This window comes from Neofelis nebulosa, chromosome 4 (genome assembly GCF_028018385.1).
Source record: "Neofelis nebulosa isolate mNeoNeb1 chromosome 4, mNeoNeb1.pri, whole genome shotgun sequence".
In the NCBI taxonomy this organism is placed as follows: domain Eukaryota; kingdom Metazoa; phylum Chordata; class Mammalia; order Carnivora; family Felidae; genus Neofelis; species Neofelis nebulosa.
The window spans coordinates 157276491-157301025 of NC_080785.1; the positions used below are offsets into that span (position 1 = coordinate 157276491).

At 60.5% G+C, this 24535-nt stretch overlaps 4 protein-coding genes and 1 long non-coding RNA gene across 13 annotated transcripts in view; 2 read left to right on the top strand and 3 right to left on the bottom strand.

Moving 5' to 3' along the window:
* Positions 1-1985: 1985 nt before the first annotated feature.
* NR2F6 (nuclear receptor subfamily 2 group F member 6) lies at positions 1986-12427 on the top strand. Its single transcript, XM_058727535.1, has 4 exons — positions 1986-2977; positions 6649-6743; positions 9724-10311; positions 11673-12427. The coding sequence occupies exons 1-4, from the start codon at positions 2691-2693 to the stop codon at positions 11945-11947; spliced, it is 1245 nt and encodes a 414-aa protein (XP_058583518.1). The 5' UTR covers positions 1986-2690; the 3' UTR covers positions 11948-12427.
* A 2199-nt stretch (positions 12428-14626) lies between these two features.
* OCEL1 (occludin/ELL domain containing 1) lies at positions 14627-16935 on the bottom strand. Its single transcript, XM_058727547.1, has 6 exons — positions 16800-16935; positions 16254-16430; positions 15926-16125; positions 15538-15703; positions 15225-15278; positions 14627-15041 (listed from the first exon to the last, which is right to left on the bottom strand). Exons 1-6 carry the CDS (start codon positions 16866-16868, stop codon positions 14919-14921), a joined length of 789 nt encoding a protein of 262 aa, XP_058583530.1. The 5' UTR covers positions 16869-16935; the 3' UTR covers positions 14627-14918.
* Positions 16936-18596: 1661 nt separating this feature from the next.
* On the bottom strand, positions 18597-21533 carry USE1 (unconventional SNARE in the ER 1). Of its 2 annotated transcripts, XM_058727545.1 has the most exons (9): positions 21369-21533; positions 20987-21036; positions 20749-20827; positions 20506-20658; positions 19977-19989; positions 19774-19881; positions 19510-19537; positions 19049-19223; positions 18597-18801 (listed from the first exon to the last, which is right to left on the bottom strand). In XM_058727545.1, the coding sequence occupies exons 1-9, from the start codon at positions 21507-21509 to the stop codon at positions 18619-18621; spliced, it is 930 nt and encodes a 309-aa protein (XP_058583528.1). In that variant the 5' UTR covers positions 21510-21533; the 3' UTR covers positions 18597-18618. The 2 variants fall into 2 exon arrangements, with proteins under 2 accessions (XP_058583528.1, XP_058583529.1); XM_058727546.1 differs by lacking the exon at positions 19774-19881 and having other exon boundaries at positions 21369-21532.
* LOC131510422 (uncharacterized) lies at positions 21383-23681 on the top strand. The gene is made up of 2 exons (XR_009261046.1): positions 21383-21519; positions 21683-23681. It is a non-coding gene; the product is annotated as an uncharacterized LOC131510422 (long non-coding RNA).
* MYO9B (myosin IXB) overlaps positions 22978-24535 on the bottom strand; it is a 92553-nt gene continuing 90995 nt past the window's right edge. For all 8 annotated transcript variants that reach the window (XM_058727543.1, XM_058727541.1, XM_058727539.1 and 5 more), the window contains one exon: positions 22978-24426. In XM_058727543.1, coding sequence (XP_058583526.1) covers positions 24011-24426 — 416 coding nt within the window. In that variant the 3' untranslated portion in view covers positions 22978-24010. The remainder of the gene's footprint in view (positions 24427-24535) is intronic.

Sequence of the window (24535 nt, forward strand, 5' to 3'; positions counted from 1 at the left end):
GGGGCCGCGGGCAGGGGTCAAGGGGGCGGGGCCGGACTCGACCCACCCCCAGGAGGGCCCCAGGGGTTCAGGGGCCCTGGCGCTACTAGGGAGGGCCCAGGCGCCACCAAGGGGTTGGACCAACGGGAGGTTCTAGGATCTGCAGCGGATATTTCCCTAGTCTCCAAAACGGTCCCAGACAGCCACTTCTGAGCCTCACCTCCCCCAGACTCTTGTCCCTCAAACCCCAGGTCCCCCCCCCTGCCCTCTCCAGCCCCTCTTCTGAGTCCCTTCCCGGGACCTTCTCTCCCTTCCAAGACGTAACCCCTCCAACTAAGAATCCTGGAAAGCCCAGAGCAGGGACCTAGGACCCCTGCCCTCTCCCCAAAAAACCAGCCAGCATCTCCACATTCCCAGGCAGCCCAGAAACAAATGGTCCGCTCCAACCATCCAGACCCTCTCCTCCAGCAGGGGCTTACAAGGGCAGAGAATTCCACTCTAGTCGGTCCCACGGAAAGTCCTTGCTCATGTCTAACTCCAGTCCTTCTTGCTTCCTGTACTTGCTAAAACCTCCTCTAGCTTGCACCCAGCCAGATTCTCCCTGGGAGGTCCAGAGGCCCGGGGCTGGGTGTGTGGTGCCTGGCTTTTACAGAACCTTGGTATCCTCTTAAATGTTGCATGATGTCCAAGCTCTCCCCAACCCCCCACCCAAGGTATCCCCTCAGATGTAATCTGGAGAAGGGGATACCCTTTCCCATGGCCCTTTCCAGCGAGGGGAGGGGAGAGGGCAGAGGGCAGTTCTCCTGCCCCGCAGCCCTCAGAGGCCCAGCCACGTGCCCTGGTGTCTAGCTCTGGGCCCAGGGCAGGGCAGAAGATAAGGCCTACAACTGGACCTGCGGGACTCCAAGGTGAAAGGTCACCATAGGAAGGGCTTTTCCAGCTGGTTAAATGTTAACAGGCCCAGAGCTAGAGGCTCAGGCTTCCCCAGCCCAGGGCTGCCTGGGCAGGAGTTGGGGTGGGGGCACGACAAAGAAAGGGTGCTTAATAAATGTTGGTCGGCCCAACGGGTGGGGGTGGGGGGCGGTGGGGTGGGGAGAGGAAGCCAGGGATGGGTGGGGGGAGTCTGTAAGCCAGCCGCAACTGAGAGGCTCCAGGGAGCCTGGAAGAGACATCTGCAGTCCAGCCGGTGGCCTGGCCAAGCCCTTTATGTGAAGCACAGAAAAGGAAATTAAAGAGGAAAAGGGGCAGGCCGCAGTAGGGATGGTGGGCATTCCTGCTGCCTCCTGCCTCCCGCCTAGCTGGGCGGGTGGGTGCCCTGCCCCCAGAGGCCTAAAATTCTGGAGGGGGCCCCTGACCTCGCGTCCCCGCAGGCCGCAGACCACAACATCCCTTGGCCCTGGAGATTCCCAGCACCAGGTGTTAGCTCAAGCTGAGAAAGGGTGGGGTGGGGGTCGGACGCGGCGACTTTCTGGAAGAGGAAGCAAACACAATCCATCAAGCAACTGTGCAAAGAAATGCCCCAGGGTGTGTGTGTGTGTGTGTGTGTGTGTGTGCTGCGCAGGGGCGTGCCCCCCGGGTGCAATTGGCCCCCCATTATTGCTTCTGCGGGGAATGGAGGGGTAAGGTTCTGAGGGGCTCCTCGAGGGCGGTTGAGCGACGCATCGTCCAAGGCCGGAGGTGGAGGGGAGGGCTTTGGAGAGACATCTTGGCGAGGCTGCGGAAGGGCAGAGGGCAGCGGCGGCCCAGGCTCCTGCCGCGGCCCGGCAGGGGTTAAGGCTGGAGTCGGGCGAGGGCGGGGGTAGGGGGAGAAGGAGCGGGGGGGAGGGTCAGGCCGAGCGGCCCCGTGCTCCGCCCTCGCCCCTCCCGCCTGCCCGGGCGCCGGGCGCCGAGCGAGGCCACCCATGCCCTTATAAGGGTGGCCGTCGCCGGGGCAACGAGCGCCCGCCCCCAGCCCGCGGCGCGCGCCCCTGCCCCCGCCCCCGCCCCCCGCCCGCCCCGCGAATGGAACGTTGTGTGTCAAACCGGCCGCAGCGCGAGGCCGGCGCGCGGGGTCGGCGGCGGCGGCGAGAGCGAGGCTCGGGCCCAGGCGCAGGCCCAGGCCGGGCAGGCGCGGCCGCAGAGGGGGCGGCAGCTCGGGAAGCGCCGGACCGCAGCCTTGCAGGCCCCGAGCGGCCGCCTGGGGACCCGGGGAGGCCAGGGGGCGCGGCGACCGGCCCCGGCGCGCGCCTGCCGCCCCTCCCCCGCGCAGCGGGCGGCCGCGTAACTTGCGGCCAAACTTTCCCCCCGGCCTCCCGCGCTCAGATGGCGGGCCGCTAAGTTGGCCGCAGCCCCCAGCCAAGCGGCGGCCAGGCCAGAGGGCGCCCCCTGCGCAGCCTGGGCCGGGCCATGGCCCGCGCGCCCCCGCCGGGGCCCCAGGGCGGCGGGGCGCGAGTCCCCGGGGCCCCCGGCTCGCGCCTCTAGTGCGCCCCCCCTCGGCCCCAGGCCCGGCCCCGCGCACGCGTGGGAAAGTTGGCCTGGAACCGGCCCGACCAGTTCTGCCTGGGCGCGCGGACCGGCCGCAGGAAGTTGGTGCAAAACTTTTTTGGGGGGTGCAGCCGGTGCCCCCCGCGCGCCGGGCCCGGATGCGTGCCGGGTAGGGTCCCCCCGGGCCGAGAGGGGTGCCCGGAGGGAGGAGCACGGAGGGGGCGCCCCGGCCCCGCTGCCCTGGGGCTATGGCCATGGTGACCGGCGGCTGGGGCGGCCCCGGCAGCGGCGGCGGCGACACGAACGGCGTGGATAAGGCGGGCGGCTACCCGCGCGCGGCCGAGGAAGACTCGGCCTCACCTCCCGGCGCCGCCAGCGACGCTGAGCCGGGCGACGAAGAGCGGCCAGGGCTGCAGGTGGACTGCGTGGTGTGCGGGGACAAGTCGAGCGGCAAGCACTACGGCGTCTTCACCTGCGAGGGCTGCAAGAGCTTCTTCAAGCGGAGCATCCGCCGCAACCTCAGCTACACCTGCCGGTGAGCCCCCTATCAGCGCACCGCCGCTGTGCACCCGGCCCCGGCTTGAGCCGGGCCTCTGACCTGCTCGGTCACCTTGGGCCTGGCGCTGACCTTCCCTGGGCCTCCACTCCCCCTCTGAGATAGGGGCACAGCCCCCTCTCCCCACCTCCATTCCATTCCTGGGATTGTGTATACAGTCGGCGCTGTATCGATGCAGGTCCCCCCCGTCAGGTGGTCCCTTGCGGCTTCCGCCTCAGTTCATTGCTCCTTCTCCCTCCCTCCCTTTTCTCCGGAGAGGGGTGATCTCCGCGCGGGGAGGGGTTGGGGGTGCTGTCAGGGGTGGGGCCCTAACCCCAGGGCATCCCTTCTCTTGGGGATCTCGGTGCGCAGGGGACCCCTCGGGAATCGAACGTGGAACTTGGACTGTGGAGCTCGCAGCGTCCAGGGGCCATTGTCTGCGGCCGCGCGGATCGATACGGCGCGCCCTTGGGGTCAAATATCACTTCCAAAGTCGCCCTGGCCACCGAGGCGGCGGCGGCGGCGGGAGCGAGGCCGGGTGGCACAGGGCGGCCTCTTTCGCATGAGAAGCCCTGCTGTGGGGAGAGATGGGCTTGTCCATCCGGGGGGGACTCCCCCCACCCTGCGCTCACCCTGGGCCTTGGGTCACCGGAAACCGCCGCTGCAGGGCTGGGAGGGCGGCGGGATTTGACCACACCTCGGCTGCTCCAACCCTTCCCCCACCAGGAGTGGGTGCAGACCTGGGGCTGCTGGAAAATCCCTGAAACTTCAGTCGTCTCTGACAGGGTGGGGGTGAATGTTTCCAAGAAGGAGCCCTGGGCTGTCCTGGGTTGGAGTCCCCGCTGACAGGGTGTGGCCTTGCTAGTTTCTTTGGTTGGTGCTGAGGTTGGGTGTCTAGCCCAGGGCCCTCTTCCTATCGCTCTTCCATGAGTGCCTTTTTGCTCCATTGACAGGCTCCTACTCTGCTTCCCAGCATGAACATGCATAGGCTCTGCCGAGCCAGTATGGAGAGTCCCATTTTCCAGATGTGCAAAACTGAGGCCCACAGAGGTCCCGGCACTGCCCTGGCAGGGAAGTGCACTGGCAGGGGAGAGACCCTGCCCCATGTGGGGCTTAGCAAGGGGAACTGGGGTTGGGAAGAGGGTAGGAGCTGAGTCCTGGTCAGGGTGTCCCCGGGGAGAGGGCAGCCGATGGAGGGCTTGTTGGTGAGGCCAAAGGGCGGGGCCCCAGGTCCCAGAGGCTGGAGTTTGGCCCCAGGTCTGCGGTCAGGGCCTTGTCTGGGGTAGCTCTGTGTGTGTGTGTGTGTGTGTGTGTGTGTGTGTGTGAGAGAGAGAGAGAGAGAGAGAGAGAGCGAGCTGGCTTACTCCCTCCTCTAGTGCTAACTGGGCCACCAGACTTTGGCCTCATTCTTGTTGCTGGAATAACTGCCTGATCTCTGGCCAGGTCTTTGGGGAGGGCAAGGGAGGAGCTTAGGTGGTTTTAGGGTCCCAGGGGCTCTCTGAGGGTGGGAGCGGGGAGCACCAAGACAGGGGAGGGAGGAGTTGTTTGGGGCCGGGAGGTTCTTCAGAAGCTCTGCACTGCGTGGCCTGGTGAAGTCACTGCTCCTCTCTGAGCCTCAGATAGATTCAGCAAGGTTCCCTCAGGGCCTCGCCTGGGTGATTTGATGCCAGTCCCCCAAAGAGACCCCAGCTCCAATCCCAGCTCTCTTCCAGCCTGGAGGAGACACAGTGAGACACAGATGCTCTCTGCCTGTGGAGTCTGGGCTGGGCCAGAGGGAGGGGACGGGTCTGAAGTCCCAGGCCGGAGCGAGGGGCTCTGCCCGAGGTTCAGGGAGGGCTACCTGGAGGAGGCCCGTGGAAGGTGAACCTTGAAGCAGGAGGGGCTTGGCAGGTAGAGGAGGTGAAGGGCACTCCCACAGAGAGCATGGCCCAGACGCACACTCAGTGGCAGGTTAGGGGAGCAGCATTGTAGGTGGAAACCACCCAGGCATGGGAGAAGTTAGAGCTGTGTGGATCTGAAGTGCTGGGCTGAGGGTGACAGGGAACCAAGGAGGGTATGTGGGCAAGGGAGGGCAGTGATCAAATTGGACCAAAGGCCAGAAGCCCAGGGAGGAGGCTGAGCAGGGTCATGGGGTTGGGCAGAGCCTATGCTGTTTAGGGGGGATAACAGGTGGAACTTACCGTTGCCCCATCTGGAGGGGCAGGAGGTCTGTCCCAACCCCACAGCTGGGGAAGTTGAGGCCGAAGCTTCAGGACCTCCCCTGAGGTCAGGGGCCCTGGGCTGGGCCCCTGCCTGCCTGCCCTAGGCCTAGCTGTTTCCACCCGGCTGCCCAGGGCCCTCCCACTGCCTGCCTGCTGGGCTTTGTTCTGGTTCTGCCTGAGCTCCCTCCACCCTACCAGGGCCTCTTCCTGGGGGCTCAGGCCGGGCAGCGGACAGAGGCCCTGGCTTAGAAGCTGGTGCTTTGGGATCTGGGTCCTTGGAGACCCCCAGGGCCTCAGCTCTCCTGAGCCTGCCATTGAAGCACCCCAGCGTGAGCTTGGGTCCTGATGCCCTCCCCAAAGGCCCCCCAGATTCTCCCAGACACAGTGCATCCCACGTGGAGTGGGCATCGGGCCTCCCATTTCCAGATGAGGCAACTGAGGTTCGGCGAAGTTGCCGCCCCGTGGTTGGGGCTGCGTGTCTTTAGCTGAGATGTGTTTGCTTTTCAACTCGATTGAACGTTTGTTTCACTCTGTGACTGTCGCTGGGTATCCTCTTGGTGCCCAGATGGGACGCTAGGGGTGTCTGCCCCACGTCTGGGCCTTGGAGAGCCCTGAGTCCGGGATAGAGAGACACAGAAGGAGCGCAGGGGCTGGGGGCCAAGGGTTCGAGGAAGTGCTGGGGAAATTTGAAAGACAAGGGCCTGAATCTTCCTGCTTGGGACTGACCCTGGATGGGGAGCTCATGGTCTGGCAAGGCGGGGCCACCTTCCCCTCCCTGGAACCGGCAGTTATCCCTGAGGGCCACCCAGAAGAAGCTTCTCAGGCTCAGCTGGCAGTTGGAAGGTCTTCCCAGAGGAGGTGTGGGGTCTTCAAGGGAAGAGAGGAGTTCATTCGTTCGTTCGTTTGTTCACTCATTCATTTATTCATTGATGGTGGTCTTGTGCAGGGTGATAATACTGGGGCCCTACTGTGCCCATACCAGGATCGGCCCTGGCCTGGCCCCTAGTCTCTTAGTTAACTCACAAAGCCTGGCTCCCTGTCTGCGTACCTTTGCCGTTCTGACATTGCCTTTGGGACAAAGACCCCACCCCTTGGGCCAGCAATGAGCAGGTACTATGAAACTGGGCTTTGGTATTTTTACATTTCCAACCTTTTGCTCTTGGGCACTCTCTGCCTGGAGTCGCCTCTCCGTTCTGGGGAACTAACTTCTGGGCAGCCTTCACAACCCCGTGCCAACACACCCTCCCCAGTAGGCCATTCTCCTTTGCCACAGACTCCATTCGTCACCACCTGCTCCCAGCTGCCCTTCTCCCCTTTGCAGGCTTAGCCCCTGTGCCCCTTTGGGGATACCTGTGCAGCCTGGGGTAGGGGGGCACTGGTATTTCTGGGGCGTAGCCCTCAACGGTGGCTTACGGGGTGGCTCAGGGAGCAGGATGTGGGTGTCACGGCGACCCTCCCGCATGCCTGTAGGTCTAACCGTGACTGCCAGATTGACCAGCATCACCGGAACCAGTGCCAATACTGTCGCCTGAAGAAGTGCTTCCGGGTGGGCATGAGGAAGGAGGGTGAGTACCCGCTGGTGTGGGACAGGCAGAGGGTGAACCAGCAGCCCTCCCCTCTCTTCCCTCTCTCAGGGGCCTGGGAGCCATGGAGGGTGGGGTCTGGCGCCTGTTAACCTTGTTACCACCGATCCCAAGATCCCGTGGGCCTCAGTCTGGCCCCGGGGCTGGAGGAATCCGATTATCCGTGGTCACCTGGCGGCCGCGGCGGAACTGGGGACGCGAGGGACACCCTGATTCAGGCCCATGTTAGGACTGTTCTGCTCCCCAGCTCCTCTTCTCCAGGCCTCCTGGCCTGGGAGTCACATTCCTTGGTCCTGACACCTTGGTGGCTCCTTTGCCCCCTAGGTGGCCAACGCATTCTGAATAAGGATGTGTTGTTTGTTTTGTTTTGTTTTGATTGCTTTCCTCCATCCTCCACTCCTGGCTTTGTGTTTGCCCAAGGCAGGAACTCGCCCGATTAAGGCAAAGGGCAGCTTACCCTTCCGCCTGACCCCGGGCACTGGGAGCCAGAGGGAGGCTCAGCCCCTTGTTTCTGCCCTGGGGACTTGAGTGGACACGTGCCGGGCAGCTGGGTCCAGACCTGGACCAAGCACTCTTAGAATTCAGTTGGAATCCAGAGACTTCCACATGGAGCCTGGTGGGCTTGGGAGCTAAATCTGGCTCATTGGACCAGAATCCCATGCTGGGCTTCCTGTCTTGGCCCCGGACTCTCATGGGCCAGTTTGGCAGTTCTCTCCTGCATCTTGAATCTCTCCTGCTCTAAAGTTGGTTTCTTCTCTGCTGGCCTCTGTGCAAGAAGCTGGCAATGGCTGCTCAGTCTTTCCCTTAAAACTGATTACTCTCTTTGGTCCTGCTAAATTTGGAGACGGTTTGCACCACCCCCACAACCTGGATTTTGCCTCCACTTGTTCATTTGACCTAAACTGCTGATACACCTCAGATCTCCAAAGTCTCAGGAGTGGGAAGTAATCATAATCCCAGCTCATGCCCCAAGCACAGTCCTATCTCAGGGCCTTTGCACAGGCTGTGCCTTCTGCCTGGAGCACCCTAGATGCCTGCATGGCTTCCTTACTGCTTTTAAGATTTGCTTAAAGGACACCTCCTCAGAGAAGCCCTCCTGATTACTCTTCACCGGCCCCCTTTATTTTGCACCATCTGCCTTGCTCTGTAATTTATTTGCTGCTCTCCCACCAGAATACATATCTACTCTTTGAGGGCAGGGACTTCTGTCTGTCTTGTTTTCTGGCATATTCCCAGGGCCTAGAACACAGAGGGTACTTAATAAACGTTTTTTGGCTTGAATTACTACCCGTTTAGCCCTTACTATATGCCTAGTGCTGTTCTAAGCAAGTTAGGTAGATTCTCATTACTTTAGTGATTGGTGTCATCGCCGGTATTACCACCTGCATCGTACAGATGGGGAAACTGAGCACAGAGAGCAGAGAAGTGAGGCTGTTCGCTAGGGTCAGAGCAGTAGAGTTGGGTTGAGACTCGAACCCATGCAGTGTGGGCTGAATGAAGAGGAAGGGCTGGGGAAGGGGTTCTCAGGAAGTAGGAACAGTAAGTGCAAAGGCTCTGAGGTAGCAACAAGGCTGGGTGATGGATGAATGCCGGAGGTAGGGTTTAGAACTGAGCGAGCAAAGAGGGAAGGAACAGGTCACTCCCTGGGGGCCAGGATGTTGAGCTGGGATTCACTCTCTGGCCTTATCCAGCTACACCCTTATGATAGTGGAGCCTGAGACTTAGAAATCACGTGGAGCCTCCAGCCTAAGCCCTCACTTCCCAGCTCCGCTCTACTAGCCTCTGGCTCCCACCCACATTCTATTTCCCACTCATTCCATGGCTGGTTGACCAGGAGTTCATGGAGAGGAGACAGGGCATGCCAGCTCATTAAAAGATCATTACCTAGTTTCTGTCTGGCCCTCAGCTCAGTCTGCCCCTCCGTCCCACCCGTCCTGGCACAGGTCACGTGAGCATGCGGCCACCCTGCCTCCTCTTTGTGCCTCAGTTTCCTTCTTCCCATCTACCTGAATCTTGGGGACACTGACTGAAGCCAGCAGTGGATTCTCCCCTCTTAATGGGCAAGATAGTAATTTAATGTTTATTGAGCACCTACTGTGTAGGGTAGGACTCCACTCCTGGGGTCACTGCAGACCAAGGAGACCTGCCCTAGGGAGCTATGACCTGGGGGTGGGGGTGGGGTTGGGAGCTAGAGAAAAGATCCCGTCTCCATAGGAGAGATCACTTGCTTAAGGGTAGGCTGGCCAGGAGCCCTGAGTAGTGTGAAGGTGACCCCTCTCTGGCCCCATTATCAGTTCCAGACTCCCATGATTGACAGATGGGGACATGATGGATGGATCAAGCCTCCATGGCTGCTGAGTGGAGCTCACACCGTCCAGAGGGAGGGGGCCAGGCATGAATTAGTCTTTATCTAATGGTCCCATCCCAACCCCCGCCCCATGCTCCTCTGCAAGAAGTGGGGGTGGGAGCGGTGGCTGGACCGGGGCTTAGGCTGAGGGCACAGGGCAGAGCAGGGTGGGGCCTGCAGGACCCGGGACCGGGGGTCCCTGGTCTCCCAATAAACTGTGCACCCATGGGGTGGGGTTGGAGGTCCAGGGAGAGCCTGGGTGTGGGGAGCCTTTGAGGGGAGGGGTTGAGTGACCCTCTGATGACTTTATCTTTCCCCCTCTTTTCCTCCCCGCCTCCCCCCCCCCCCCTCCCATGACTCTGGATACCCACTTTCCCTCTTGTTCCTTCCCTCCCTCTCCTCCCTCTTCCTGCCACCTCCCTCTTCCCTCTCTGGCCTCTCAATGTCCCTCAATCCCTTTCCCGTACCCTTTGTCGCCATTCCACCTCCCGGATCCCCCTCCCCCCTCCCCTCCGGGTTCCCTGCGGCGGCGGTGGCGTGGGGGCACCTATCTCTCCTCCCTCTGCTCCTGCCCCCTTCCCTTCCCTCCTTCCCATCTGCATTCAATCCCCGCAGCCGTGCAGCGCGGCCGCATCCCGCACTCCCTGCCCGGCGCCGTGGCCGCCTCCTCCGGCAGCCCCCCGGGCTCGGCGCTGGCGGCGGCGGCGGGCGGAGACCTTTTCCCCGGACAGCCGGTGTCGGAGCTGATCGCGCAGCTGCTGCGCGCCGAGCCCTACCCCGCGGCGGCCGGGCGCTTCGGCGCGGGCGCGGCGGGCGCGTTCGGCGCCGGGGGCGGCGCGGCGGGCGCCGTGCTGGGCATCGACAACGTGTGCGAGCTGGCGGCGCGGCTGCTCTTCAGCACCGTGGAGTGGGCGCGCCACGCGCCCTTCTTCCCCGAGCTGCCCGTGGCCGACCAGGTGGCGCTGCTGCGCCTCAGCTGGAGCGAGCTCTTCGTGCTGAACGCGGCGCAGGCTGCGCTGCCCCTGCACACGGCGCCGCTGCTGGCCGCCGCCGGTCTGCACGCCGCGCCCATGGCCGCCGAGCGCGCCGTGGCCTTCATGGACCAGGTGCGCGCCTTCCAGGAGCAGGTGGACAAGCTGGGCCGCCTGCAGGTCGACTCGGCCGAGTACGGCTGCCTCAAGGCCATCGCGCTCTTCACGCCCGGTGAGACGCGCTCCGATGCGCTCCGGCTCGAGCAGGCGGTCTCCGAGGCCGCGGGAGGGTGGGGGGCGACCCGGCCCCTGACCCCGGCCCCCATAGCCCTCCACTCCCTGACCCTCGGGCTGCCGGACCTGGCGCCCTGCACATGCCCGAGCTTTGATGGGGGACAGTGGAGGAGGTGATTGATGCAGGCAGGGTGGCCCCCTGATGCCCCCACCTCCCTGATCCCAGGTCTCCCTAAGAACCCAGAGCTGGGCCTGGACCCGTGACTCAAGTCCCCACAGCCTCTCTCCCTGATTCCCAGGCTCCCTGAGACTCCCACCTTCCACCCCCTCATCAAGGTGCTTTTCGTGCTGAGGGCAGAATGAGAGGTGGGGGGGATGCGGGAGGCAGGTCCCCGACATCTGGTTCTGGCCCGAAGTCCCTGATCTTTGTCCTCCCCAACTCCTGACCGTCTTCTGCCCCAACTCCTGACCTTGTTCTTCCCTCTTACTGCGCAGCTGTGGAGGGCTGCCTGGCAGGGATACCCTGATAACTGGTTCTGGCCTCCCCTGAGCTTTCCACTCCTCGATTCCTGGGCCCCCAGACTTCCGACCCAGGGCTCCCAAACTGCCCCCGAGGCGGCCTCCTGGCAGCCCGGTCGTCTGGGATTGCTTTGGGATTAGGCAGGGGCTGGTTTTGGAGTCCCTCCCGCTGTGGGCGGGGCTAGGGCGGGGCTGTTCCAATACCTTCCCAGTCATTAGTTAACTGGCTTAGTAAAGTCCTACCTTAGTCCAAAGACTGGTGGCATAGCTGGCTCTGCTCTCTGGAAGGTTCCGGATCCCACTAGGTGTCTTCATGGGGTCAGGAATGCAAGAACCAGACCCAGACCATTCTGAGAGGTGGCTTTCATTTGATAAATATGGCTTTGCCCCTCTTTCCCCCAGAATATTCCTTTTCTGCCCCATCCTTCACAGGGCTCCAATTTAGATGCTGTCACATTCACTGACACCCCAGGCCCCCCTGTCCGAATATTCTCTCTGGGCTTTGCCTTCTTTCCCAACTCCCCTCCCCAGCTTCTCTTCCCCTTGAGCCCGATTAGAACTTGTCACCCTGCCAAAGGCCTGTCTGAGCTTCTCTATCCCTTCTTGACACATCACTGCCCACCCTCCTGTGTTATTGTCCCCAGTTGAGGCCACCTCAGTCTCTTGAGGACTGACACTGCCTGAGATATCCTATTTGTGCCTCAGGCCTCCGTTTCCCACCTCCTGGGTGCCCCCCTCCCTCCACACCCCGAGCCCTGAGTGGTACCCCCCAGTCACCCCCTGGAGCCTTGCGTTTTCCTGCCACTTCCCACCCAACTGACCTTGCCCATGTCTCCCCAGATGCCTGCGGCCTCTCGGACCCAGCACACGTGGAAAGCCTGCAGGAGAAGGCGCAGGTGGCCCTCACCGAGTACGTGCGGGCCCAGTACCCGTCCCAGCCGCAGCGTTTTGGGCGTCTGCTGCTGCGGCTCCCCGCCCTGCGTGCTGTCCCCGCCTCCCTCATCTCCCAGTTGTTTTTCATGCGCCTGGTGGGCAAGACGCCCATCGAGACGCTGATCCGAGACATGCTGCTGTCAGGAAGTACCTTCAACTGGCCTTATGGCTCAGGCCAGTGACTTCACGGGGCCCGGTGCGCTGTGGCTGGGTCTGCAGACCTCAAGGGATACGGATGCTTCGGCCTCGGGCGGGGCCCCCCAGCGGAGGACCCTGGCTTCTCTTCTCAGACTCCTATTTTTTAAAGACTGTGAAATGTTTGTCTTCTCTGTTTTTTAAATGATCATGAAACCAAAAAGAGAGTGCTTGTCCAGGCGCCAGCCCCGGCCTCCTCAGAACTCCTGGCCAAAATAAGAAGGGGAGGGACTGAGGGCTCCCCTCCTGGGACAGCCTGTAGCTCAGCGCCCCAAGCACGAACTTTTGGGACAGTGGGGGTTGGCTTCCCTGGTGTGATGGACAAAGGCCTGGTGGCCGGACTAGCTGGGCGGCCGCAGCCGGGCAGGGGTAGTATCTATCAGGCAGACCCTCTGGACACGTAATCCACGTTGGACACTACATGATGAATGAATCAAGGCCAATAATAAAGCTATTTCCTAACTGCACGGCCTCCATCATCTATCTTCCCGAGGGGAGGGGAGAATGGGGGGCGGCCTACCATGGCCACCTGCTCCCAGCCTCCTGGAACACCCACAGCCTAACGACAGTCCTACTTGCTGTTTGTTTGTTTGTTTGTACAGTTTTGTGGGAAACAAGCCGGGGGCGGGGAGGGGACCCCCGTGGTCAGCTAGTGAGTCTGTAGGAGCTGAGTACTAAATACTGCAGATGGCTCGGGTTCAGATTCAGGCCCTGGCCTATGAAGGTAAGCCTCATAGATTCACACATGCCCTGGACCAAACACCTTACTGTTAACCTTTGGTCAGCCTTTAATCATGGTGTCTGAGCCCTGGTGTCCTCTGGAGAAACATTCGGGGTGGTTCTGCCACCTGATCTCAGCCTAGACGGTGCCCTCCACCCCCCCCCCCACCCCCCCCCCCCCCAGCCACAGCAGTTGGTTCAGGGAGGGCACGGGGCCCAGAACCGGCCACTGAGACTTGATGGCGGGATTTGGAAGCTGTAACTGAAAGCAGAGCCAAAAGAGGAAGACCAACTTCCCAGGATGCCTTTGAAGCCCCCGGATCAAGCCATTCCTGAAAACTTTCGGCGCATCCGTTCCACGATCCGAGATTTACTCTTTGGGGCCTGAGTCAGTCTGAGTTTGGTTTCTTCTCACATGTAACTAAAAAACTTTCAGAGATTGGCATTTGGAAGGTGGGACGGCTAAGGACAAACTGAAACGTGGACTTAGGTCGATGTGGGGAGAGGCAAGGCACCATGGACCTTGCCGTCCTGGTCTCAGAAGTTTGTGGCCCGGCCCTGGTGGCAAAGGCGCCTGTGGGATTGACTGGCGGGACTGTGGCTCGAGGGGTGGGTAGTTAGGGCCTAGATGGCGGAGCAGGAGGGTGGCACTCTTGGCCCTGCTGAGGTCTTGTCGGGAAGACAAAGATGCCCCTGTGAAAACAGGGAAGAACTCTGGTCTTGCCCCACAGGCTGGGCCTGTGCTCAGCCCTTAAACCTCCTCCAAAATGCTCCCCATTAGCACCCAGTCTCCTTCACGTCCATATTGTTGGAGGCCTGGGAAGTTGAATCCGTCTCCTGTGGAATAAAGGAGGGTCTCGTGGGTATGCTCTGCCCTCCGATGGGACTAAAGTAGGTACGGGATGGAGAGGATACTGGGCTCCCATCAGAGGGTGGGCTGTTTCGGCCCCGAGTCAGCATCTCCCATGATGTCCTGCAGGTAAGCGAATGTCACTCCCGTTGGGCTGGACAGCGATGCTCTGTTAGATTCACAGGACATCTGAGAACTGAGCAGGACCATTCTGTCCGTCCTGCTCTCCAGTCCCTGGGCCAGAGACCTGGATGTCTGTCTTGGCCTGACTGCAGAACTCCTACGCCTCCTACAAAGCCCCACCCATATGGCCCTTGAAGACGACGTCTTGAGGCTCTGGTTAAGACTGTCAACCAGCCTTTTGTTATTCCTCTTACCACACTGGGCCCAGGCCCATGGTCCCTGAGCGTAGAGACCCCATGACTACTGGTTCTGGGACTGAAGACTCTGCGACTGAGTGGCTGACCCTGCCTTCCCTGCCTGTAGTATGCCTCCCTGATGGTCCCCATCCCCTTTGCTCCCCTGGCACCCCAGCCCCCACCCACCCTACTCAGGGCCCGGCATGGGGTGGGCACCCTGCAACTCTCTCCCAGAGCCAGGCACAAGAGCTGTACTCACACAGTGCCTGGCATCAGTCACTGCCCGGCCTACAGTGCCCCCGTAGAAGCGGAGATTTTTTAAGGGCTCATGTATCCGGGGTGTTCTTGGGGACTCCAGCAGGGCTCCTGGGCTGAGTCCGCCCCCTTCAGGAGGTCCCCAGTACTGCACCACATGAATTTTGTATCACGCCCACGGAGCAAGACTAGGGAAGGTCCTCTGCCAGTCCTGCCTCTGTTACTGGACCTGCCGAGACTTGTGGCTCCTGGGGCTCCCCTAGACCAGGCCTGGCTGAGCAGGTGATGCCGGATGTCAGCCCCTCAGCTTCCCACCAGAAGACCACATGTGGTTCTTGGAGGAGAGGGAGCTCTCCGGACAGACAAGGGTTCACAGCCTGCCTGGACAAGTCTCTTCCAGAACCTTGAGTTTTTAACTCTGGAAAATGGAGTAACGATTGTTTTGGTGACAACTGAGTGAAATCAGGAATGTTAAACGGCTGTACACAGTAGGCATTTAATAAATGTTTATTACACTGGGATGGAAACGAGGAAAGACCTGCTTCCAGGGGATGGGCTGAGATCTGGGCTCAGGGCCTGGGGTCCCAGAGGAGGTTCTGGGAAGGGTTCCTGGAAGAGGGGGCCATCAGAGCTAGGTCTCAAGGGCTGAGGCATTTGCAAAAGCTACCCCAGGAAGGGGTAGCAGCAGGAGCTAAGGCCAGGAGGTAGGAAGAGAGGCAAGGGCAGGGCGGGCCCCCCACCCCAATGTGTCCCTCTGCCTGTCTGCCGGGGCGCTCAGAAGTACACGGAACTCTTCTGGTCTCCTTGCTCATCAAATTTCTGGATCTGTATCTTGAGGTGCCTTAGTTTGCCCTTCAGGTAGTGGCAGCGAGCCTGCTTGTCCAGGAAGCTGGGGTCCTGGGCAGGGCAAGAGCCAGGAAAGTCCTTGTAGCAGTCTGGCTTACGGCCCTCAGCTGCTCAACCCTCTGCCTTTTCCTCTCTGAGCCTCAGTTTTCTTTCCTTGAAACTGGGCACACTGAGCCTCATGGGAACGTCATGGGTGCAAAGCCCAGGCTGTGGGATTCAGGAGGCATGACTCACCGTCTGTTTCTTCTTAAATTCCCTCCAGACTCGGGCGGCAAGTTGGGCCTCCTTCTGCAAGTGGAAAGGGGAGGGGTGGGGTGGGGTGGCTCACAGAATGCTGAACCCAAGGAGGGATGGGGAAACTGAGGCTCAGATGGACAAAGTGACCCGTCTAGTGAGGACTTCAAGGGCTGACTTTGGCCCCCGTGCTGTGGTGCCCACCCAGCCTAGAGGAGAAAGAGGCCCAGGGACCTGGACCCAGGGGGTGTCCCAGAGGCCAGGGTCCATCACCGGGAAGGGCTGTGGGACGGGGGTTTCTCCCGCCGCTGACCTGGCTTCGGGGCCTCGGCAGTGAGTTCAGCAAGGTCTCCAGCTGTTGGAGTTTTGCCCGGGCACAGCCCACCTCTTGCTGGAGCTCCAAGAACTCTGTGTACTGGTCCTGGAAGACTGCAACATAGCGGCTCCGTTCCCTCTCACTCCTCACGTGTGGGTACTTACTGCGGGGTTCAAGTGGGTCAGAGCATGAGTGTTGTGAAGAACCCGTCCCACTCCCCCAATCTGTTTAATTTTTCCTTTGCCCATGTTGGGCTCCCTGCCCCCCAACACCCCTTTTCTTTTCTCTTCTTACTATCTGGTAAACTTTTACCACTTGTCAAAGCCCCAGCCTCAGTGCACCTTCCCTGTTCCCAGGCATCAGGAACAACGTGGGGGACACTCACAGCTCATAGTCGGGCACTGGGTGGGGCCTTGGCCTACGCCCCCCAGGGATGGCTTCAATAGGCTTCTTGGTGCCCAAGAGGGCCCGGGAGGGCAGCTCATCCTCAAACACAATCTTCTTGGGTCTGGCCCTGTGGGCTCCTGGTTGAGGCGCGCACAGAGCGCGGGGAGGGCTGGTTTCCTGGACTGGAGGCACCAGTCGCTGCAGGTGCCGCAGGAATCATGGTTTGGAGTTAACCAGGGTATGGGGAAGCCGGAATCCCTCAAACGGCGGGGAAGGAATCTTTTGCCTAGGTTCGGCCTGGGAGCCCTCCTCCCGTCCAGACTCACCGGGGGCCCAGGGCCAGGCGGGCGGGTCTGCAGATCCCCCCGATAGCCGCGGGTCTTGGGGCTCTGCCGGGTAGGCATCCGCCTCGGGGAGGCGCCGCTCGGGCGTCCCTGGGGCGGCGGGCGGGTCTGGCGAGGGACGCCGCGGCCCGCGCGTGGCGGGGGTGGTCGGCGAGCTGCCTGTGGACGCGACAGAAGGACGCGCCTGGAGGCGGGCAAGGTCGGACGACGCACCGGCAGGTGGACCGGGAGCTGCCAACTCTCCGCGGACCCGCGAGCTCTCCGGCTCCGTTGCTATTTGCATAGATGCGCTCGATTGGCTCTCAGAGCAGCCCGCCCCTGGCTGCGTAACCCGGAAAAGCACTACGCCCGTGACGTCACCGCGTACCCTGAGCCGGCCAGGCTCCAGTTAACCCCCGAGAAGCCGCAGCCTCGCCCACTACGGCGCGTGAAGCCTTCGGACACCGCCCCCGAGAAGCGCCCCCCCCCCCCCCCCCGGGACCTCCGCCCCAGCGGCAGTCCGCAGGGACCGCTCCCGTCCGGGGTCACCTGTCCCAGCGTCCGGGTCTCCGAGCCTGGGTCCGCTCCCGGAGAGGCGCCTGAGTCCCGGTTGTGCATTAACTTCTAAGGCTGGACACAACCGGAGGGGTCGCTTCACAGGGCGGGGCGGGTCCTAGCGGGATTGGGCGGGGTTGGCGGGGTGGGGGCGGGGCCCGGCGATGAGGGAAGAGGATCCTCCTTTGAATCGCAGGTTCGAGTCCAACCGAGCCGGTGACTTACCTCCGACTCTCAGTTTTTTGGCCTGAAACACCGGTGGTTTTGGCAAACCTGTACTTATCTACTTACTCAGAAATTATATTTTAAAACTATTTCTCTAATCACTAGATTATTATTCTCTGACCCGCTGTGAAAGGAACACTGGTTTTCCTACAACTTTTGAAACTCCAGTGCCATTATGGTTTCCCACAAGTATGTTTTCAGAGTTTTAAATCTTGACTCATCTGGTGAGAGAAAAAGCCCAGAAACGATTTGTCTGTTTTCTTGCAAATTTGTTGTTGTTGATTTTTGGGAGCTCTTTGTTTAGAAAGGATGGTGCTCAACCAAATAGTGTGTCTTTTCCTTTTACTATTATAAACGAGGTCTTTCAATACGTTTACTTTTTTTTTTTTTTTCCATGAGGGAAACGAAGTATTCGTAAGTCCTTTTCTGTTTTAGTTAATTCACTTACTGAAGCAGCTTTTTTATTTGGGTTTTTCATGTAGACAGTCGTATCATCCACAAATAACTCTGCCTTTTTTTCTCATTTCTTCTTTCTTGTCTAGTTGTATTGACCAGCACTTCCAGACAAATCTCTGGGGGAGTTGGGTGAACTGTGGGCCTCCCCCCATCTCCCCCTTCCTCACTTTGATGGCAGAATTGCCTGTATTTATTCATTAAATTCAATGCTGTCTTTGGCTTGAGATTTTTCAGTTAAATGAGGGGAATATCTATCTTTGCCTAATGTTTATTGAGAGATGTTGAGTAATGGACACCATACGGTCCAAAGTGCCATTGATTCACCCCACGATTTTGTTTCCTGATGTGTTAATGTGGCTATGTTGACCCATCTCTGCAACTTAGGTGTGAGCCTTCTTAAGATCTGGTTTTTTCCCCCCAATTTTATTTTTAAGTAATCTCTATGCCCAGTGTGGGACTCGAACTCACAAACCTGAGATCAAGAGTTGCGTGCTCTGCTGAGCCAACCAGGTGCTCCTTAAGATCTATTTAAAAAAAATTTTTTTTTTTCCTAACGTTTATTTATTTTTGAGAAGAGAGAGACAGAGCATGAGCGGGGGAGGAGAGAGGAAGAGGGAGACACAGAATCCGAAGCAGGCTCCAGGCTCCGAGCTGTCAGCACAGAGCCCGATAACGGGGCTCGAACTCACGGACCGCGAGATCGTGACCCGAGCCGAAGTCGGACGCTCAACCGACTGAGCCACCCTGGCGCCCCAATCATCTTCAGTTTCAAGGAAAGCCCAGCACTGACACTCCCTCCTCCAGGCCGACCTCCAGGCATAGCCCCATTTCTCCCCCGCCCTCCCCTTGATCCCACAGGGCTGAAGGCACTGTTGGCCTTCGACTCCATCAGACCGGAGGCTCCTGGGGCTTCTTGGGACCTGGCCTGTTGCAGCGTGGGGTAGGTACCAGGGGGGAATCCGAGGGGGATGGTCCTCTGAGTCCCTTCCCACACTGACCTTTCCTCTCCGGCTCGTGCGTCCTCTGTGGCTCTCAGGAACCTGCAAAGACCCTCCCGTATTGTTGCCTAGCTCAAAGGGCAGCCCTGGACGCGGGTGGAGGGCAGACGGATGCGGGGGGCCAGCACAGGTCTTTATTTGAGTTTGGGCATGATGCGGATGAAGAGCACCATGCTGATGAAGACGAAGCAGACGATAACAAGCATGGCCCAGAGCAGCCAGTTGACCGACTTCTGCGTGTGTTGCTCCAGCCGCTCCGACTCCGTCTTCAGCTTCTCCAGGTTCTGGTCAGCCATCTTGAGTGAGTGCGACAGGGTCTGGGGGGCGGGTGGGGAGAGTGTCAGCGGGACTGCGGCCAAGGCCAAGCGTGGCCTCTCGCCACCACCCTGGGGCAAGTCCCCTCCTCTTGGCCCTGGCTGGCACTGCGCCCTCTGCTGGGAAGTCCACTTTTGCCTTCTGTCAGACTCCTTGATCCAGCAGAGCCCTGGCCCCCATGCCCCTCTGCTGGGAAGCCTTGTCTGGTGTCCCAGGGCAGAGGCTGAAAAGGCCCCACAGTCCTCACACCTGGTTGTCCTTCTTAATGACGCTCTGGGCGGCCAGTGTGTTGGTCTTGAGGCTCCGGGCCAGGCCTAGCATCTCCTCTGCCAGCTTCTCCTGGAGGCTCTGATGTCGCTGCAGGACGAGGTCTAGTTCGGCTGCCGACTGTTTCTCATCCCCTGGCCTGGGCCCTGCCACCCCACTGCCCTCACATGCGGGCGGACAGGCGGGCGTGGGATAGGAAGAGACCAACATGTTCCCAAGGAACCCAGAGGTTATGGCTCCGGCCATGGCCCTCCTTGGGCCTGTTTTCCCCTTCTTTACTTTGGCTTTTAGGAAGAACATCCCCACAAGTGGCTTCTGATCGATGGTTTAGATGCTTGTGGTGGCCCTCATGGTTTGGTGCCTCAGTGGCCCAAGGTTCATCCAGCCCCCCATACCGCCCCCCCCCACCCCCCCAGTGCTCCCCAAGGGCTGAAGACACTCACGTTCTCTTCCTCACATCCAGCTCGGGCTCTGTAAGTGAAAAAGGCCAAGCAGGAAGAAGGAGAGGATTGGTTTCCCGTTTTCCAACTTCCTGATCATCGCCTGTGCTGTGTCTGCTACTCATAATGTTGTTTCCTGTCTTGTCTGCTGCCCAGTGAGCTCCTGATCATGCTTCAAAGCTCTAGGTCAAATGCCCTCTCTTTTAAGAAGTTTTCCTCATCCTTATCTGGGCTCCCCCAGGCCCCAGGTCCCTCTGCTAGCCTAACCTGTGGGCTGGGTATATCCGGCTTTATTTCCTCTGGGGCCCACCTCCTCTGTCCTGGCACCCCCATCAGGCTTAACTAGGTGATGCCCCTGGGGATGTGCTCCCTGGGCTGTGAAGACCGTGGAGGAGGCAGGTGAAAGAGGCAGCACATGTCTTGTCCCAGACAGTTAAGCCTCAAGTCCTGTTTTATTCAGGTTGACTCACCTCCAGCAGAGTCCTATGGGAAAGAGAGAGAGGTATGAAGTCACCTACCTGGTAATGCCCCCAAACTGTCCTTTCTGCTTTCGGAAACTCCCCACTCTTAGTCAGGGCCCTGGGCAAGTCCCATGACCTCTGTGCCTCAGTTTCTTCATATTGAAGGGTTTACCTGACCCACGTAAAGTGTTCAAAAGGACACCTGTCATCCTCTTTTACAGGTGAAAAAACTCGTCCACTTGTGGCAAGATGAGATAAACTCAGTCTGTCTGTGGCAAACTTGTCTATCTGTTGCTCTGGGCCAACTCTGGGGCTTAACGAGATAGGTGCCATTTTCGCCTTGTACCAAACTCCTAGATATCTAGCAAAGTCCTGTCTAGGCCCTTCTGTTGGGAAGCCTACTGTGGGCCCAGGGTGCAGGCTGTTGGGCCCCTTAGGGTCCCTGCACCTGCCAGGGTGGGGTTGTTCTGGCTACGCACAGGCACTAATCTCCTGTCCCTGACCAAAGGGTTCCCAGGGATCAGGGAGAAAGCCCTACCGTGCCTAGCAGCTCACTCCGCATTTCGCTGGTGTACCGTGCCCGGGACTGCAGATGCACTGTCTTCGTGGCGGGTACCCGCTCCCTGGCTGTGGTTGGTACACGGCCAGGGGCCAGGAACTGGTTGGCTAGTGCTTTCTCTGAGGAGGAGGTCTGCAGGAGAGGGAAAAGGGGTCACCGGACGGGCAGGTCCTGGGCAGGTGAGCATGATGAGGGCCGAGGAAGCAGAGTACCCCTGCTCACCAGCTTCTCTGCCTGCAGCATCCCCTTCAGGAAATCGACCTTGCGGGAATATTCATTGATCACCTCGGAGGCCGGTTTGCTGGAAGGTGAGAAGAGGAAAAAGAAAACCTGCCCAGTGCCTCCAGTTCTGGGAAGGGTGTCAGCAGGGGCTGGAGCCCAGGGATTCCCCAACAGGGGCTGGCCTTCAGGCCTCGACTCCCATCCCTGATTTGAAGCCCCTGTAGCCGCCGGCACTCACCTTGCCTGGGTTTTCAGGGCCTGCAGCATGTCCTCGAGAGCTCCCACGTACTGGGGAGGGAGAGTGGGGTGTAAGCCTGGTTTCCGCCCCCCCCCCCCCCATCCTCTCACTAATAACGCTCAAAGGTGGGGTGGTCAGAGCCATCAAGGGGCGGGACCAGGACGGGGGCAGGACCGAAAAGGGAGGAGCCACGTCCTAGGGGGGCGGGGCCAGCTGAGCTTCAGGGAAGGGGGCGGGAGCTGCAGGTGGACGTGGCGGAGCCGACCGGAAGGGGCGTGGCCAGAGCGGCTGTTGGGACTGGGGAGTCGGGCCCGGTGGCCGTCAGCCCCGTAGGCCGCCTTCTGGAAGTCGAGTTGTACTCGGAAGTACAGGTTTCCCTCACCTTTTCCAGACGCCACTCGTCCGGGTCCCGCTTCTCCGCTGCCATCGTTTCGCAGCGGCAGAGTAGCCGCACCAGGTTCAGCTCCAGCCTCGACGCTGCCATCCCCTCTCGGCGGTACCCGGTCCCTTCCGCCGGCGCCATCTTGGAAAAGGTCGGAAGCGCCCTCGTTTTGACCTCTTCCGGTCGCGTCCGCCGCTCGCTCGCTGTTCCATCTTTGTTTGGGGCGGAAGTAACGTCTTATTTCAAGAAGGGGCGCTGTGCTGTCCATGTTTATTCAGGACTGAATCGCTTCCCCCCCCCCCCCCCCCCCGCAGGCGTCTTAGCTCTTCCGGAAGGGTTGAAAGGACCGGATCCTTTGAGGTCAGGTTCATATGCAATACGTCCTCTACTTATTCTTTTCTTTCTGATCGGAATTCCTTCCCCCACACCCACTCCTGTTTGGGTTCTTCTCATACTGAGCTCTTCCGTATCCAGGCAGCCTTCCCGGTTCTTCCTGGGGTACGGCCCTGGGACTAAGGAATCCGCAGCTTAGGGGCCCATCCAGTTTGTGATTATGTTCTTCCGGTTCTGACGCTGACTCCACCCCCCCCCCGCCCCCCGCCGTGGCCTTGAGCGAGGTTTCTTAATTTTTCTGGGCTCGGTTCCTCCTTTGGGTGGAACTTTGGGTGGTGTGACAAAGCCTGCCTCCAGGGGAACATTAGCTAGCCCTGGGGTGAGAGGTGGGGCGGGGTCGCCCCTAACCCACCAGGCCTCATGGAGAGAACCCCACCTGGGTCCCCAGCCCTCCAGCTGAGGCCCATTCTGTGAGCTCCTCCCACCCCAGGCTTGCAGACCGGGTGAGGAGGGGGGACTTTAGAGGGACTAGAGCCTGGCATGCAGCCCTCATCCATCTTCCCACTCCTCACGTCACTTGTCACCTGGTCACATCTGTGGGCCTGGTGTTCTCGAGAAATACTATGAAGGAGAGGAAACCCAGGGTAGATGAAGGAATCCAGGGGGCAGATGAGGCAGGTTCTGAATCCCAGCCCTGTCCCATCCCAAATACGTGGCCTTGGACAAGCCTCTCAACTTTCCGTCATGTGCAGTCTGGACTAGGGTTCTTCACTGTCCCCCACCCCACCCCCATGGGCCCCACCTGCCAGCAGATTCCCACAACTGCCCAGCTGATTTGCAGCCTGGGAGCTGGTCTGAGAGGGGATGGTGGGGGTGTGTGGTTTCTAGCTCTGTTGGGCTCACCAGGAACCGATCCCTTCATAGGGCAGATGGCCCCTACAGCTGACATTTAAGCCCTACCTGGGGAGAGGCTGGGTGCTGAAACAGGGCACCAGGAGGCAGCTCCCAGGACAACAGGCTCTGCCAGCCCCTCACCCCCGTTTCCAGATTAACCAGCCCTTCCAGCAAGCCCACCACTCTAGCGCCCGGAGTGCGTGTGAAATTCCAGCAGCAGCATTTGCGGGACAATCGAGGCAGGTCCTCCCAGGCCGGGGGGCACATCCCCCTGCCCTGCACCCCTTTTGGCTGAGGTCACAGGGTGGACCTCTCCCCCGCCCCACCTGTCAACCCCTGCTCTTCCAACTCTGAACCAGTCCGAGCAGGAATTACACGCAAACACTTTTCAGGCACTTTTTATTTCACACGGCTCGTGGGGCACCTGGGGCACCTCTCGTACCAGACCTGTGGCCGTGTGTCTGGGGAGCGACCCAGGCCTGAGAGAGAGGAAGCCCCACTCCGGAGATTCCCCAGACTGTCACTGTTGACCAGTAGGAATGTACAACCCCAGGCCTTGCCCTCCCTGCCGGTGAGTGGTCCTGAGTCGCGGCTCCTGTTCGCCACACGGAACGGGCGGCGTGCCAAGGATGGCCTCCTCCAGCCTCCTGAGTCCAGGGCGTGGTGGACAGAAGAGTGACGGCCACATTCAAGTCTCCCTGGGATGTGAGGTCTGTGGTGCTGCGGGCGGAGGCTGCCTACCACCCTGTGTCCTGACTCCAACCACCAGCCTTGATCCCCAGAGAGGCTCCAACGCTCCCTCAAGTGCATGCCAGCCAGGTGGCCGGTTGCCAGCTGGGCCAGAGGAGGAGTCTGAGACGGACTTGGGGCAGTCAGGTGCCCCAAGGGTCCAAAGCCCCTGCGCACGGTCCTGGCCTTCAGACCACGGGCCCCGAGCCGTCCTCAGTGCGAGTCTGGGCCTCCTCCGTGTGGCGGCTGTTGCGGGCTTTGCTCCAAAGACTCATGTCCAGGTTACAAGGGCGATGCAGGGCGTTAATATAAAAGTTTGTACATACACATATAAAAAACAATTTGGTCTCTTGTTAAGGCTGTTACAGTTTGAAGTTATGTAAACCACGCACGAAGAAACAGTTACCATAAAAACAAAAAGGGAGGTGGGAGATGCCAGGCTGCCCACCGTGATTTGGTGCTCTGGGTGGGCGTGTCTGTGTGATGTGGGGGCCCAGCAAGGGCGACCGGGCCTCGGCTGGCCTCTCCCCGCCTGGACTCTGCACTCGGAGCTGACGCCCACCTCACACTGCTTTCGGAGCTTTTCATTCGGAATCCTTCTCGGCCAAATGCTGGCTCTGCAGCTCCCGCCCAGCTCCGGCATTGGGTCGTCCTCAGACACGCGGCCTCTGGCACTGTGTGGGCCCTCAGCCGTTGGCCTGGCCCGGGGTGGGGGGCAGGCAGTAGGTCGGGGGGTCCGAGTACCTCCGCTTGGCCCCGGGAGGCTGGGCGTCCTCGTCCGGGGGCTCCCGAGTGCCCCGCGCGGGCAGGTGCGTGCCGGGTGTGATATACACAGAGTGCACCTGGTCCGGGCGGCGGGCGGGCGGCTCTCGGCGCCTCACTAGGGCAGCACCCTCCTGGGCACCCGGTGCCCGGCCAGGGAGGTGGGAGGGTAGGCCGGGTGGGAGCTTGATGTTGGCTGTGGGCATGATGGGGGTCCGCCGGGGGGTCTTCACTCTGACCGTCACGAAGGACGACGGCCTTCGTCGTGGAGGGGCGGCTGCCACGGGGAGGGGGCTCAGGGCGGGCGCGCCGGGGCTGGGGAGAGCAGGCGCGGGGGGCCCTTTTGAGAGACAGACGGCAGGGTTACTGCAGCTTCAGGGCCAGTAGATGGACCCTTGCCCCAGGGCCTGCCGGTGGTGGACACGGGAAGGAGAAAAGCAGACGCCGCC